The 15486-nt window shown below is 35.1% G+C and overlaps 1 protein-coding gene across 1 annotated transcript in view; it reads left to right on the top strand.

Moving 5' to 3' along the window:
• Nucleotides 1–15486, top strand: part of Alk (Anaplastic lymphoma kinase) — a 1262077-nt gene that overhangs the window by 1076500 nt on the left and 170091 nt on the right. The window contains exon 18 of the mRNA XM_081725826.1: nucleotides 13019–13120. Within this exon, the coding sequence (XP_081581952.1) occupies nucleotides 13019–13120 (102 nt within the window). The remainder of the gene's footprint in view (nucleotides 1–13018; nucleotides 13121–15486) is intronic.

Here is a 15486-nt window from a genome sequence, read left to right as displayed (position 1 = left end):
GGTGGAGTGGTCAGTGTTAGAGTTATCAAATTATTCAATGCTTATCCTCGTAAAAGATCAGGCTAGTACTGGTAGAGTCATTGTACACGAAACATTTACAATTAAACATCGGATGAACTTTTCATCAGAGTATTGTGTCACAACTGCAAGAAAAGTATATTGTATATTATCAATTTTAAAGATGTTGCTTCAGAACCGTCTGTTGGATAATCGGCTAATGAGATACAAAAATAATTTACCCTTCTAATTTCCCATTGAATAGCATTTAAATTGGGTCGACTATGGGAGGATAGTGGTAGTTGTCTCGTGCCCCCCCCCAAACAAAAAGTGATGTGAAAATGATGTTCCCTTACCTGAAAGTATATGTTTCAATAGCACGAGCCCTGTCTCGTTATGAAAATTCTGTTTTATCTCGTCTTGTGAATAATTCTACACATAAGAAGCCTTAGTCATGTAGCATACTTCTTATAAGTTATGAAATTAAAATTACATACTACGAGAAACTACTAAAAAGTTCGTAGCCAAATCCAGAACGAGTTTACGTGGAATGATGCAGACTCCTTCTGAAGTTCATGACACTTCCTTGCACGGTGCTCCAAGTTTTGCACATCAGTTAAAAAAAATGAAGATTTCCTTGCATCACTCGTCTATAGTAAGAATCATCTCATTTCAGATCTAAAATGGCATCCTTTCAAGTGTTCTTTGAGTTTAGGGAATAAGTAATAGTCTGACGGAGCTAAATCTGGGGAATAAAAATGATCTAGACATGTCAGTTGTGTTTGCAGTGCTCAATAGACATGGCCATTATCCTGAAGGATTTTTCTTTAATTTTTCGTGGCATTGCACTTTCAATTTGTCTGTCAGTTTCGTTAGTAATGCATAATATTACTTTACCTTAAATCTCTGGCCCTTGAGCAGTTAGTATATGAGTACGACTCCATCCTTATTCCTGAAGAATGTTGCAAACACTTTCCCAGTCGGCTTCTATCTCTTGGAGTAAGGAGAATCAGATTGCCACTCACTGACGACGCCAATTTTTAATTTTTTCGGATGGCAAGCGGGGAGCAAAGACATTTTTAGGGGGGCAGCAATTTTTGGTGTACCGAAAATAGTAGTTTTATATCACTTAACTTACATTACAATACAACATGTGTAGGACAGACCCGTAGCTACGAAGAGGGAGGGTACACGGGGGCTGGCCTTCCAAAATTTAGTGTCGTACTCCCAAGTGAAAAATAAACACAAATATTTTGATATGTTTTATATTAGGTTATTAGTTTAGAAATATCACTCATCGCCCGGTGCTACTTTTAGTCATTTCGGGGCTCAAATAAGGCAAAGGTTGGAAGTATTTTGGGAAGTGAGGACATAAAAGGACCAAAACCTAAGTATAACCTAATCTTACATTATTCATTGATATATTACACTAGGCATGTTTTGGCTGGCAAAAGCTTTTAGAATAAATTCTATGATATATTTGTTACATCAAAACAGTGCCGTGCCGCGGAAAATCAGCGCCCGGGGCGAAAGTATACGACGGCGGCCCCGTACATATGAGTGAGGTCAACAGACCAGCCGCGAAGCGCCACCATTGTTGGCGCGAAACATAAGAAAATTTTTAAAAATAAACCCTGCTTTTGAGCTCTTTTTATTAGTTTTTCCTTCCATTTTATATATATCTTTTCTTTTTTCCTTCCTAATTTTGCGCCCACTTACTTCGGAACCCGAGGCCGTCGTCCCGTTCACCCTTTCCACGCGGCACGGCACTGCATCAAAACAGTTTAAATTCTGAAGTAAATCATAGTGTATTTTGTTCAACTGTCCTTCCTAATCTCTGTAGGTTACACTGAACATGTAAAACATTTTTGTTGAGAGTGATCATATAATAAACAAAATACAGTGTTTTAGAACCGCTCACAAAACCATACTTATATTTATGCTTAGACTAGTGACAATTTTTCTTGTTTTTATTTTTAAATCGATCTCCATATTTGATCCTGCATAAAGGTGCTTGATTAGCAATGGCGTAAACAATTTAAACTTTGGATTCAAACGTATGGGTATATAAAAATAAAAATAAAACATATATTTGAATCAAGAAATATTATTCACAATAGACTAGTGAATTAGTGTAGAAAATTCTTAATTTGGAATAAATTAACATTACCTGAAGAATAATTCTTTCAAATTCTCAAGATATATATATTATGCCAATGTTTAGTCTCAAGATATATTTTATCAGTTAACTTAAGTGTGAGTATCGTTACGAGAAAAGGAAATATAGTGAGTTTAAAGTGGTCGTGTTTCTTGTAGACATCTTTTTCAATAGTAAAAATTGAACCAAATGTTCAAACCAATTATCCACAAGCACCAAAGATATTCACAACGAAATATCTGGCGTTTAAGATTCAGTAGATAATATTGAGAGCAAGTTGTCAAGTACAAAAATTACATCCTCGAATTGCATTGCACAAGCGATGGGTCTTGGTGACAAAAACCTGCTTATCTACTTTACTTGAATACCTCAAAACAACATTTGTAGTTTCCTAAGTCAATGAAATCGCACAAGGATTTGGTTAGAATATTCCGTTTTAAGGGACAAGCATTCTGATATCATTGTAAAGTTTTTAAGAAACAATCTGCAGGATCGTACTTTTAATGTGATAGGATTTTGTAATTGGAATTCAACATTGGAGCAGGAGAAAGGATTTGATAAGATCTGCAAGAATTAAATCCTTATGAATTAAGTTCTAATTTACTTTTTACACTACTGTTCAAGTACACAATAGAAAAGATCTGAAACTGAAATATTCCTCAAAACACTCAATACGTCAAGTGGAGTTCGGAACGAAATATAGTTGATGTGTTGACAGAGATGGTACTGGAGAAAATAAGAAGAGTATGATGAAACTGAATCACAGATTTCTTTGCTTGAAAGCATATGAATACATCCCCCTCTCGTGTAGAAAATTTGTTAGTGGATGTGAGATTTGTAAAAGAAGAAAAGGTGCATGAACATGTATTGAATCTTTTTCAATTATCACCTAAAGGCATACTGGAAAATATCTTTGAAGCTCTTTCCAAAGTAGGATTTCGAAAAGAAGAAATAATTTGCCATTGTTATGACAGTGGTAGTGTGATGGCAGGATGTAAGGTAGATGTTGAAAAACTATTACAAGAAGAATTTTAAAACCGCTTTCTTTATATTCATTGCTATAATAATTAACTTCATATTGTAATAATTCATACTTGTTTAGCGATTTCAAATGTGAAAGATATTTTGAATTAGCTAAGAAGTAAGCTGCCGCACAAGTTTTACAGATAACATCGAGTGTCACAGAAATGTACAGAGACCAAACTTTTAAAGAGATTAATGTTCGACAAACCACGCTACAAGAGCTCCAGCCGTGTTAATGTTCGCAGTATCATCCTGATTTATGGCATAATTACCCGAAAAGAGCATTGGATTATAGGATGCACATGACGTACCCTAAAATTGCGACATATCATGAACAATGACACGAGCGCTGTCAGCACAGCACTCACTGAAAACCAGTTTATTGTAGGTCACAGGATATCAGAGCCACCGATATATTTCACAGTTGGACGGAGGCACTGCGGATCGTACTGTTCTTTCTGTGCCCACCACACATAAACATATCTTAGGTTTGAGATAAGATGAACGATGACTAATCTGAAAAACACGTTTCAAGTTATCATCTGTCATGTTACATGTCCATCATACTGTTGGTGTTGTGGTTCCTTATCTGCGATTCCGCTCTTTCCAGCCGACTCCACATATCCGTATTCTGTATCTTGCAGCGGACTGTGATTACCGACAGGCTGTGGGACATGCTGCTAGAGTTTCCCAGTCATTTGCATTGCAGTTACACGAAAGTTTTGAGTTCTATATTTAATGCTCGGCACTGTTGTCAGTGAAGGTTCTCTACCGATCACTATTTCTCTTCGCCGATGTGTTTTTGCTGTGACTTTTGTAGGCTGTTCCTCATACTGTTCATCGCAACACAGCCAATACATCTGTTATTTTCGCCGTACTCGCACTAAATAATAGAGGACCAATAACTTGTCCTCTTTGCAAATCAGAGGGGTCGTACATTTTATATTACCATTGTCGGCTGAATTCACTGTACATTGTCGTTCTAGTGTTCCTCATGTAGTATGAACCATATCCCAATACACCTTCAGCAACCTGACGATCTGATCACCGCCTGAGCATTGTTATTCCAGACATCTCAAGTGTTTATATTATTTTGATGACCATCTGCATATTGATTCAGAAATTCTACATTAGTTTTTAATGTGGAAAAATTGTCCAAAGACGAAACATATACCAGTCGAATGATACCGTTGAGCTAAACAAAATTAAAGATGTCAGTACAAAATCAAGGGGTAGTTTTTGGAAAAGTAAAACATTTGTAAACTTAAAATTAATCCTGTACACTCCGCATCAAAAAAATTGCGACAGCTAACGACGTCCAGCTAGGCCACCCAATATACATCTTCTTATCACATAATCAAGTCTGGTAAAGAGACTCCCTCTCTCTCTTTCATTCCTTTCTCTTATACTAAAATCAGAAACAACATGAGCGCAATTATAATTTCAAAATATACATGTATAAGTATCGATAAAGTGAAAGAATAAAACCGAGACGAAACAAAGGGATCGAGGGAGAAACCTAAACACACGCACAATGGAAAATTGAAACCAAAGGATCTCTGCTAGACAGAGGTATAGAAGGGATACGGAGAGATAAAAGGGGAAAGAAGAAGAAAAAGAAAAGGGAGAACAGATAAAAGTATGGAATTTAAACCTAGTAAGAAAAGAATTTAACGTTATAAAGTTCCGTTTAAACATATCCAACAGTAATATAGAAGTAACGTTTATTTTAATATTTTTCATGATTATTCAAATATATTGTAATATCCCATGTGAAGTTGTTTACAAACAAATCCACGCATCAAGTGTTTATAAACACCACCACGTGCTTCATCAAGAGGAACTTCCACCAGGGGGACCTGCAATCACCTGCAGACAACATTTTAGCCTCTCCCACGGAGCAGAAGACGAAATTGAAGCAGCAGCGCCACCGCCACCCAAGGGACGCTATAAATTGGACAGAAGAATCCAGCTCAGTACCAGTTTTCTGGTGACCCTCCTTTAGTCTGCTACGGAACTCTTGGATTAACCTAACCCCAGGCCTCTAGTCTGCTACGGGACTACGCCTATTCTATCTCCTGGCTTAGCCTGCTACGGAGCTCTGTCTGGGAATCCTAACCTCAGCCGCTTAGTCTGCTACGGGGCTCTGTTGGCCACTTAACCCGCCTCTGCTTGCTACGGAGCATTGGTTCCTTAATTCCACTTCTCTTAGCCTGCTACGGAGCTCTGTTGGAGATCCTGTCTGCGACCTTACGGTCAAAGACCACCTATACTCACCCTGATTCTAGAGAAATCAATTTGTATAGTATTTTTGTAAAAATACTTTTATAGAGGAACTTTTTATAATAAAAATACTGATAGTGGGAGTCGATTCCGGACGCTCTTTTTATTAACAGCTCTACCTCTTCCTTATATATGAGACAAAATACACAAAGTTTTACAATATAGAGGATGCTTGAAAAAATCATTAAGTCACTTTTAAAATGAATACCAAATTAGGTGGTCAAATTAAGTATTCAAATTCCAGTGGATCATCGGAGTTTCGAGACACATTTAGGCGCTTCCAAGTCCGACTTCAATTGGTTGGTTAGTGGGTTGATTTGGAGTTTAGTCTCTTGTTCAGCGCAGAGATTATTTAAGACGTGGACCTACATCTTAACGTGAAATCCGAACCACATAAGCTTCTACCAGAAATGGATCCCAGGTCTCCCGTGCCGAAGATGAGTACGCTCAGTATATAGTTACGAGAGAGTTCCCCCGGTCATTAAAAGATCATAGTTGCAGCATCTCTATTATCGTAATTGTATATGGGTTAAATATTCTAATTGTCTATTGCCTAATTGCTGCTTGTGAAATTTTCAGCAGTACTGTTTCAAGCGTTTAATTCTACAGGTTTCATTATTTCTGTTTGTGAAGGGGAGTTTGGACCACAAATTCCTTATAAGTGAGATTAAGTCTAGATGGAAGTAGTAAAAAAAATAAATAAAAGAAAAAGAAAAACAGGGATAAGAAAGATTTTGTAGTTGAATATATGCTGCCCACACAGTAAACGATAAATATTATTTTGCAACATTTCACATTTACAATGCCTCAGAAGAGAAGGGCTACAGAACCACCCGAAATCAGGAAGAAGTAGAAAAACAGCAGAGGAAGATAATGCACTCGTCTAGTCGGAAAAATCCCTTTCAGCCTGCATCCACTCTTGGACAAGACCTGAATTTGAACATATCAGCAGTTACCGTAAGGAAACGATTTCATGAAGCGGGAATCCATCACAGAATTCCTGCCGTTAAAGAAGAATTGACTGTAGAACACCGTACCTGAAGAATGTCGTTTTCGTTGCAGTATCTACCAGTTACGAAAGAGTTCTTGGTTACGGTGATTTGGACAGACGAGAAAGTGTTCTCCTTCGCCCAATATGGAAGATTGTCTCTGTGGCGCCCCAATTGCACTCGTTATTCACCAGAACATATCCTAAAGAGGGTGAGAAGTGGAAGAATTAGCCTTGCTTTCTGGGGTTGGATATCAGCAGTAGGAGTTGGAGAATTGGTAGACATATCGCCTATGGATTCGCGAGAATATGTGGACATATTAGAACGACATATGTTACCAACCGTCAGGGCTGTATATCCGGAAGACGAAATACCTATCATTAATTGCGTCCAAGATAACAGCAATGCCCATACTTCGAGAATAACTAAACAGGTTCCAGACACATCCTGACATTTCTTTTCTCGATTGGCCTTCTAAATCTCCGGACCTTAACCCCATCAAAAATATATGGGCATTAATGGTGCAGAATTGGGAACCGAGACGGGAGAAAACTGTTGAAGCTCTGAAGAACCATGTTCGGGAAGTCTGGGAAAGCATCCGTAGAAGACCTGATTTATGTTAATCACTAATTGATTCCATGCCTCGTCGAATCAATGCGGTGATAGATAATCATGGTGCGCGGACACGCTATTAGGTTTAAAGTTTTATATTAAGATTATTATATTTACTGAAGAGTATTTTGTTCAAGAGTAATATTAGTTTGAAGATATGAAATGTTCATGAGCAGTAGGTAAAAGAAAAAACAAACATTTGCGTTCTAAGCATCTGGTATTGCCAAGACAAACTGAATATATTTTATTTCGTTCTTTTTTGTTTAATAAATATATTTTCCTTTCTTTTTCTATGGGAATTAACAATTCTCATTATTCCTGTATTTTTCTATGGGAAATAGGAAATATCATTCTGAACAATTTTGAAGCACTCAACGCCAAGGCGTAGATAAATATGTTATTTTATTTTGTTATCTGTGTGATATATGAAATATGTTTTTCTTTCTTTCTTCTTATATATGGGAATTAACGTTTCCCTTTATTCTTCAATGGAAATTAGAAAATGGATATTCAAAACAGTATTGGTTTTGCATACTGAATAAGCATATCTTTTTCTTTCTTTCTTTCTTTCTTTCTTTCTTTCTTTCTTTCTTTCTTTCTTTCTTTCTACGTGCTGGCCCTTAAGAGGCCTCATCACTGCGAAATTAAAATACCACTAATTTTATAGTAATTATGGAATATCTTCAAATAGATAAAAGATAATCGAAAAGTGGAACAAGATCTCCCTAGACAATATTATTTTGCTTGAGATACCGTTATTACGACTCATTTATATGCCTTCGATTTCCAGCCATTTAGAAAATCAGCATTTATTTTCGCGTTTCTAAATAACTGCAACCGGAAAGCTACTAGATGACTCGTAATAACGGTACCTCATGCAAAATAACCGTCTAGGGAGGTATTGATCCACTTTTCGAATATCATTTGTCTATTTGAAGATAGCACATAATTATTGTAAAATTAGCGGAATTTTAATTTCGCAGTGATAGGGACTGTTATCTCGTTGATCGCTAGTAGTTTGCCTGAAGGCATGACTTCGCGTGGCAAACAACTTGATTTTATACGTGCCAATATACCTTCTTAACAGGGTTACAAGTCAATTTTTTCACTTTCATGCTTTCATAGAAAATTATATTTCATCGCTTCTGTACATGACGTGGTTATTAAAATGAAGCTAAAAATTATCATTAACTCTTAAACTTCAATTTCTATCGAAATAAAATATTGTCCAAAGATTATATACATTAGTGTGTAACGGACGCGGTGGCTCAGTGGTAGAGCGTTCATCTCTGGTACAGAGTTCCTTGGTTCGATCCCAGCTTGCACCAAGAGAACTTTGTGGTGGACAAACACCGTGTGTGTGGGTTTTCTCTGAGTTCTCCCGTTACCTCTCACTTTCTTCATTCCGCCATTTCAGTCATTTCTCTTCATCACAGTCTCCTTTAGCCTAGCCGGCATAACTGTTGAGCGTAAAACTGAAAGATTTCATTTCATTTTTTTACATTAATCAGCAGATCTCATCATGTTCAAAGAAATGGCACATTTGAGGATCAAATGACATGCGTAAAGTTCGAGAAAATTGAGAAAAACGAATTTTCATGGCTATAAAATGTGTCGTTCGTTGGTAGTCTGATGCAGGTGATAGTTTTAATTTCGCTGAAATAGATTATTTATTTATGTAATGTTATAAGAAAAATATTAATATAGCTAGTATTAAACTAATTGCCACGCTGTGTATATATTGTTTCCATTTTGGAGGATGCGGAGGATCTGTGGTGAAGCGTTCATCAATGGTGCATGAGGTTCTTGGTTTGATCCCAGCTCGCGCCAAATGGGTTTCTATAGAGGACAAACACCGTGCCTCGTTTTGTCGGGGTTTTCCCGTTTTTTCATTCCATCATTTCATTCATTCTCATCATCCCATCTTTTTAGCCTTCACGGCGTAGCCATGAAACATAAAATAGAATGATTTTGTTTAATCTCTTTTGTTTGTTATATTTATCTTAATAGTGACACATATACTACTCGTAATTTTGTTAGTACGGAAAAAAGAAAAAAATTTCCAAAGGTTCCATCTAACAGTAAATATATTACAACGCAGTTACATATGACTTCATTTATCTGTAACTTTCTTTTATAAACAAAATTCAGAACACACTTCCGTTTTTTTTTTTTTTTTTTTTTTAGATATACGTTTTGATGCATTTTTTGGATCATTCCTAAAATTCTTGTTTCTCATACTTGATAAATACATATTTCAGCAATAACTGCAGCATTACACGACTTAATTTAATTAAAAAAAGAGTCAGCAAGTTTAAAAATTTTGACCTGTATTTTGTATTGTTACTTCTAATTATAACAACGCCAGGCTCTGTAATTTTTCCTGTATTCTTCAATGATAACAAAGAACATTGTGATAAGATTAGACGAAAGCAGCTCAACTGCGTACTTTAGTTCATGGAAAACACACACAAACATGTTTTTCTCAATATCTTTATTAAAAGTGTGGGTTTTACTTACAAAGAAAAGATCATAGCACATATTTGTAAGTTTTTTAAGCGTGGGCTTCACTTACAAGAAGGTTATCTAAACACTTGCGGAATACGCGAGATTTTTTGTGCACGATGTTCCAGGTTCGATTCACTGTGAAATAGCATTCAATCACTACAGCGGTTCGGATTCCACCTTAAACTATAGGTCCATGTCTCACATAATCTCGGTACTCACAGTTGACGTCAAATTTAAATAAATATTTTTGAACAGTTTTATTAACAAGAGAACCTGATCACAATACAACATTGTAAGTATTTCATGAGGATTAGCATTAGATTTTTGGGCTTTCGGCATCTTTCGCCATGTTAGCCCTTCACGTTGAGAGATAACGTCCGCGAGCGATCACACTATCCGGGTAAATTGAAGGAATATGATTGGGGAAGGAAGGAAGCGGCTGGGACCTGTATGTTAGGTACCATCCCGGCATTTGCCTTGTCTGAATGGGGAAAAAACAGGAAAACCTCACTCACGATGAATGGCCTGAAAAAGGTTTTACATTTTTACGATTGAGTGTCCCACCACGGGACGGTAAATATTTCAATAGCACGTTCCTCTTTTTAAAACTTCCAAAATGTGATAGGCTATGCATAAGTGTTGGAAGTTTTATGGAATGTCTTTTGTCCATCCACCGACAGCTATCAGAGCAAAAACGATAAGAAATATCGAGATTTGTTTTTCCACAATCGATTCAGGTAACAAGAATAGGTTCCATCTCCTCAACTTCATTCAAACCGGGAGAGATTCAAATTAGTAATATCCGATTTCAACGCTTACTCTCCGGTTACCCTATTACAGCCAGTATTTATCAATGCGCTACTACAAGTTTGAGTATAGAATTCGGATAGTTTGCAAGTCTTAGTTTCACATTGTGAAACAATAGTAACTTGATTTGGAAATCAAGTCATAATAAAATAAGCAGCATTATCACAAATAGAATATCTAGTAAAATCGATTTGCAGCGTTACACAATAGGCTTCTGTTACATTTTTGTAATTCTTACAAAATATACGTGTACATATGTATACAACGATGTGCATATATCCTTTCTCATGGAGTAAATATCATTTTCAGAAATAATTGACACACGTATATTTCATACATTTTGCTATGCTTACATTGTGATAATTATAGACAAAAAAGTAGTTTGTGTTTATAAGTATTATAATCTTTTCCATAAGTAGAAGCTTTGCTTTGTATATAATTAAATACACAGTAATTATTTGCTGAGCAAAACCATTATATTTTCATATTTTCATAAACCATTTTAAAAATTAAATACATGTTACAGTGTCTTAGAGAAAAAAGATGTCTTCGCTGGTGTATGTATGTAAGATTGTATAGTTATATTGTAACTCATAGTGTCTGATGAAGCCAAAAAGATAGTTGGTGAAACTGTAACACGTATTTAATTTTTAATGAAAATATAATGGCTTTGCTCAGCAAATAATTTCTGTGTATTTAATTATAATCTTCTCCAGAACTTCACTTAAATTCATTGAAGTGGCATAGTTTAAATTTTCTTATAATTCTTTGACTTAAATTTATCATATGTTATATTGACATTTCCTTAAGTTGGTTTTGCGTTTGTTTTGCTTGAATTTTACTTAGTTTGCCGCAAGTCATGCCTTAGAGTAACTTATTGTGCAAGTTCTATACTTAAGCTAGACAGGTAAGCCAGTGGATATTGAATTCTACTGACTGACACAAGTTTAAAATATTGTTAAGAATACTTTCAGCGTCGGTTTTATACAGATGCAATTAGGAAAAAACTTATCACAAGGTATTTCTTAAAATATTCGTGTGAGAGGTTTCCATATACAAGAAAACATTTTATCCTTTTAAATGCTCCTTTTATATCCAAGTAAGCATGTGAAAACTCACTTAAGTGTTTGTTTCGTTTATAGGAAATTTTGTCACAATACACTTCTATAGCGTTATATTTACAATAGAACCCCTCTAACCCGTCACCTTTCGGACTAGAGGTATGGTCGGAACGCATAAAGGGTCGGATTTTCAGAAAATACTACGAATTTACAGAACACAGAAGAATACTATCGTAAAACTAACGAATAGTAAGCCTAAGAACTGCACAATACAGTGCAGAAAACACGCACAACGAAAGAAACGATCACTAAAGCGGACAAGCGGTAACAGCAAGTAAACAATGCCGCGACGACAGTAAACGACAATGGGTCTCGTGAGTAACCGACAAGTTGAGACAAGTTCGGCTCGAGCACAGTCGGATCAACCGGAGTGGCGGACCAGCCGAGAGCGGACGAGAGGGGTTCTACTGTATTTCTTATCGGCAAAATACAGGAAGTTTATTTTAATTTATTTTCCTTTCAATAACGTCCTTACTGAAACAGTTATGGTATTGATCCTGAAATGAAGTGAAATTAAATTTTAGCATAAAGTCCCTCGATTATGCACTTTAAGTCAAATGAGACGTATGATTAAGGAAAGTAAACGATTGTGAGATTAAATTTCTTTGTACTGTTCCACAGTAAACCCAGCTCGTGTATTGTTTTTTTTTCTTTTGCTAATATTTTCCTTCTGTCTTCTCATTCTTTTTTTTCCTACCATAACAATTCAAATTTTCAGTTTTATCGTAAGTGCTGCTCGTGTGTTCCTGATTTAAATAACATATTGGTTGACAGTTTACAAAAGACTTGCGCTGTGGAGAATTTGGATAAACACTACGTCATGTTCAAGTTTATTATTATTATTATTATTATTATTATTATTATTATTATTATTATTATTATTATTATTATGCAGACCCAGAGTGACACCTGGGATAAGTAGGCCGAAGCTAAGGGCAGCAAGCAGCTTAGAAACGTCATATTTAGTTCCCACTCCCCCGTCTTATATATTGCAGTATAAATTAATTTATTGCGCTAGAAATTTCTTATGTGGGCGTCTGTATATTATAGATTATACTTTTTCCTTTTCGAGTGATTCTGTCCAATAAACATGTATTAAACAATAACATTTTGTTAACTATGACTTTGCATGAATCTTAGATCCAATGCTGTCGTTTTAATTTACGACCGAAGAACTACATGTTGGGAGGGAGGCAGTTCCGAAAGTATATGCCCAGGGCTTAAGAGTGGTTATGCGGCCCTGAGTTGGATCAATCATAATCTCCTCCAATATATGAGTATACAGTACGTTCTTTAAATATTAAACATATTAGCTATTTTCTTTTCATTTGTCATTCCTTAGGAGCTCTTTGTGGTAGATGGCTTAAAATATGCGCTTTCTATGCACATGATCCGGCGTCGGGTACAAAGTCACAGGGATAAGTTTGCAAAGTATAATAAGCAGTTATTGTATATAATAAACCGTTTTCTTTTTCTTTGAGCTATCCTAATATGTTATTTTCTTTCCTTTGTACTTCCAGGTATAGATGAACCATATGAAGTATCTCTGGTTCCGATCATATTACCAGTTATTTTAGCAGTGATACTTATTTCAGCTGTCGGAGCTCTATGTATGTTTTTATGTAAGTATATTGCTACATGTGTAAGAGAAATATTCAAAATGAGAAGCACTTAGCATAAATACATAATTTCCATAAATAATATTGAGCTAATATATATTTTAAGTTTGTAAAGAAAAGATTTTTTTTTTTTTAAAAATATGAGTCTACAAAGTGTGTTGTCATAATCCTATATCATTTCTTTATCCAGTATTAATGTCGGTTCGTGAAGATCTGGATTTCTAGATAAGAATATTAGAAAAATATTGTCAAAAGTAATATGTAAGAAAGATTGCAAATGTTATTACAATTCAGCTCAATCATCTGCTTTCGACTCTTTGTGCCCAGATGATGGTAAAGGCTACTTTAAATCGCTCTGTTTCATGTTTCTGTTTATTGAAAATATCTTTATTTATATCTTGATTGTAAACTTTTCTACATATTTAACTACAGGTAAGGTTATTACTATCCTGAACAGTTTTACTGTAGGGCCAGGCGACGTGTTATAACTGTTAACGAAGTATTTCGCAACCGATTTAAATGGTACGGTTGAAGCCACTTTATGATAGTGAATGATTTTCTCGGAAGATCAAAACACCTAATATAAATCGAGATGTGTCTAGCTTTTGTGTGTATTGATTATCAAATATACTATTAAAAGTGTACTCTTAATTCTTTGACACATGTGATAAACATTTCATATCATAGACATAATTTTAAAATATTGAAATCTTAAAGTTTTACGTCCCAAAGGTTGGAAAAGACGGATAATTAATGAAAGTGAATGATTATAAAATAATTAGAAGAATAATGATGTTAGAAGAAACTGGACAGTAAATCCTAGACACATACTCATATGGTCTGGAATCGAACCAGGGCTCTTTCCCTCAACAGTGAGCGCTCTACTACTGAGCTTTCGTGCCAGTTCAGTTTATGTAAATGTGTAGTACATTATGCTTACCATTATGTCTATAAGAATTAGTTCAATTCAATTATGTTAAGTAATGGTGCAAAACATATGTCATTATTCTTTCTAGGTTTATAAGTAAAACGCTACAAAACTTTCCGATAGTGATAACCTGAGCATACACTCTCGCACGTTTTGTTTTCGCAGAGAAATCCTCATTTAAGCACTAGAATTCAGTAATATTTCATACTTACCATGTAGAGACACATCTCTGCATACATTGTAGACTGCATGTACAATTATAGAGATTTCTACTAATTTACTAATTGAATAAAGTTCTATTTGAATTACAAATTTAATCTTAACTACCAGTATCCTCCAACGAAATTCACAAATTAATATGACTCATGACTTCTAAATTTAAATATTATTTACAAATATTAAGGTGATAACATGAACTACTAATTAAAAATTCTGATTTTTGTTCAGCTTTCAAGTAGTATGTTAATATAGAAGATATCAATAATAGTATAAAAGACAATCAGAAATATCAAGGCGCAATAGGCTATAGTATTATCTTCCCTCAGCCACTTCACTATTTGGTTATCCTAACACCTAACTTTAAAATTTCTTCAAAACAATTAATTATCTGAAAGAATGCACTTAAATTTCTAGTTAATTAATGCGTTTTAATGAATTGGAAAGTAAAATTTAAAAATGAGTGCCTCAAATCTTATATTAGAAAGTAACTTACATCGAATACTTGTTATATAGTGTACTAAGGTCAGGAAAAGAAAAATAAGTAAACATCTAGGTGGAAAATTGGTTTCATTTAGTGGTTGGCTTCTCTTTTTTTTATCTTTATTCTTCGTTTTCACCTTTCTGGAAAAATCAAGTGTAGTTGGTTGTGTAGAACGTGGGCTGTTTGTTAGTGAAAGGTAAACAAACGCTCGTGTGATAATGGCCAAATGATCAGGGTTCAGCGATCGGAAAGCACTCGTGGCCACTAACAACCGCAGAGAGACTGCACAAGAGATGTGAAAACCTGCATTTCCTATCTTTTGTATTTCCCTTTGTTTTATTCTAAAAGCAAGAGGAGTATTAAGTACGGTACTTGGTTATTAGTTGCTCGATTGAAAGTTCAATTTCCTCTTCTAATTAAATTGCTTAGTGCATTTCTTCAAAAGTAAATGAGAAAAAAGAGATTCTTATGAACCGTTACAAACAAACCAATATTTTAAACATCATGTTTGTTTACCTTGTATCCCAACGACCCTTTTACTATTAACATCATCACGGGAATACAGAAAGACTTCTAATTATATTTTAGCGTTGGAAGCAATGGTACTGTTCACTTACAATTTTTTAACTTTATATCTTAAGTTAACTTTTATAGATATACGGAATGCGGAGAAACAGCCATATCAAATTTCGAGAGGTTATTCTTTAATGTCAGATGAAAGGCAAAATCTGTAAATTCGGA

Source organism: Thermobia domestica, chromosome 9, assembly GCF_964235325.1.
Source record: "Thermobia domestica chromosome 9, izTheDome1.hap1.1, whole genome shotgun sequence".
Lineage (NCBI taxonomy): Eukaryota > Metazoa > Arthropoda > Insecta > Zygentoma > Lepismatidae > Thermobia > Thermobia domestica.
The sequence above is the reverse complement of the archived record's forward strand: the minus strand, read 5'-3'. Positions and strand labels throughout refer to the sequence as shown.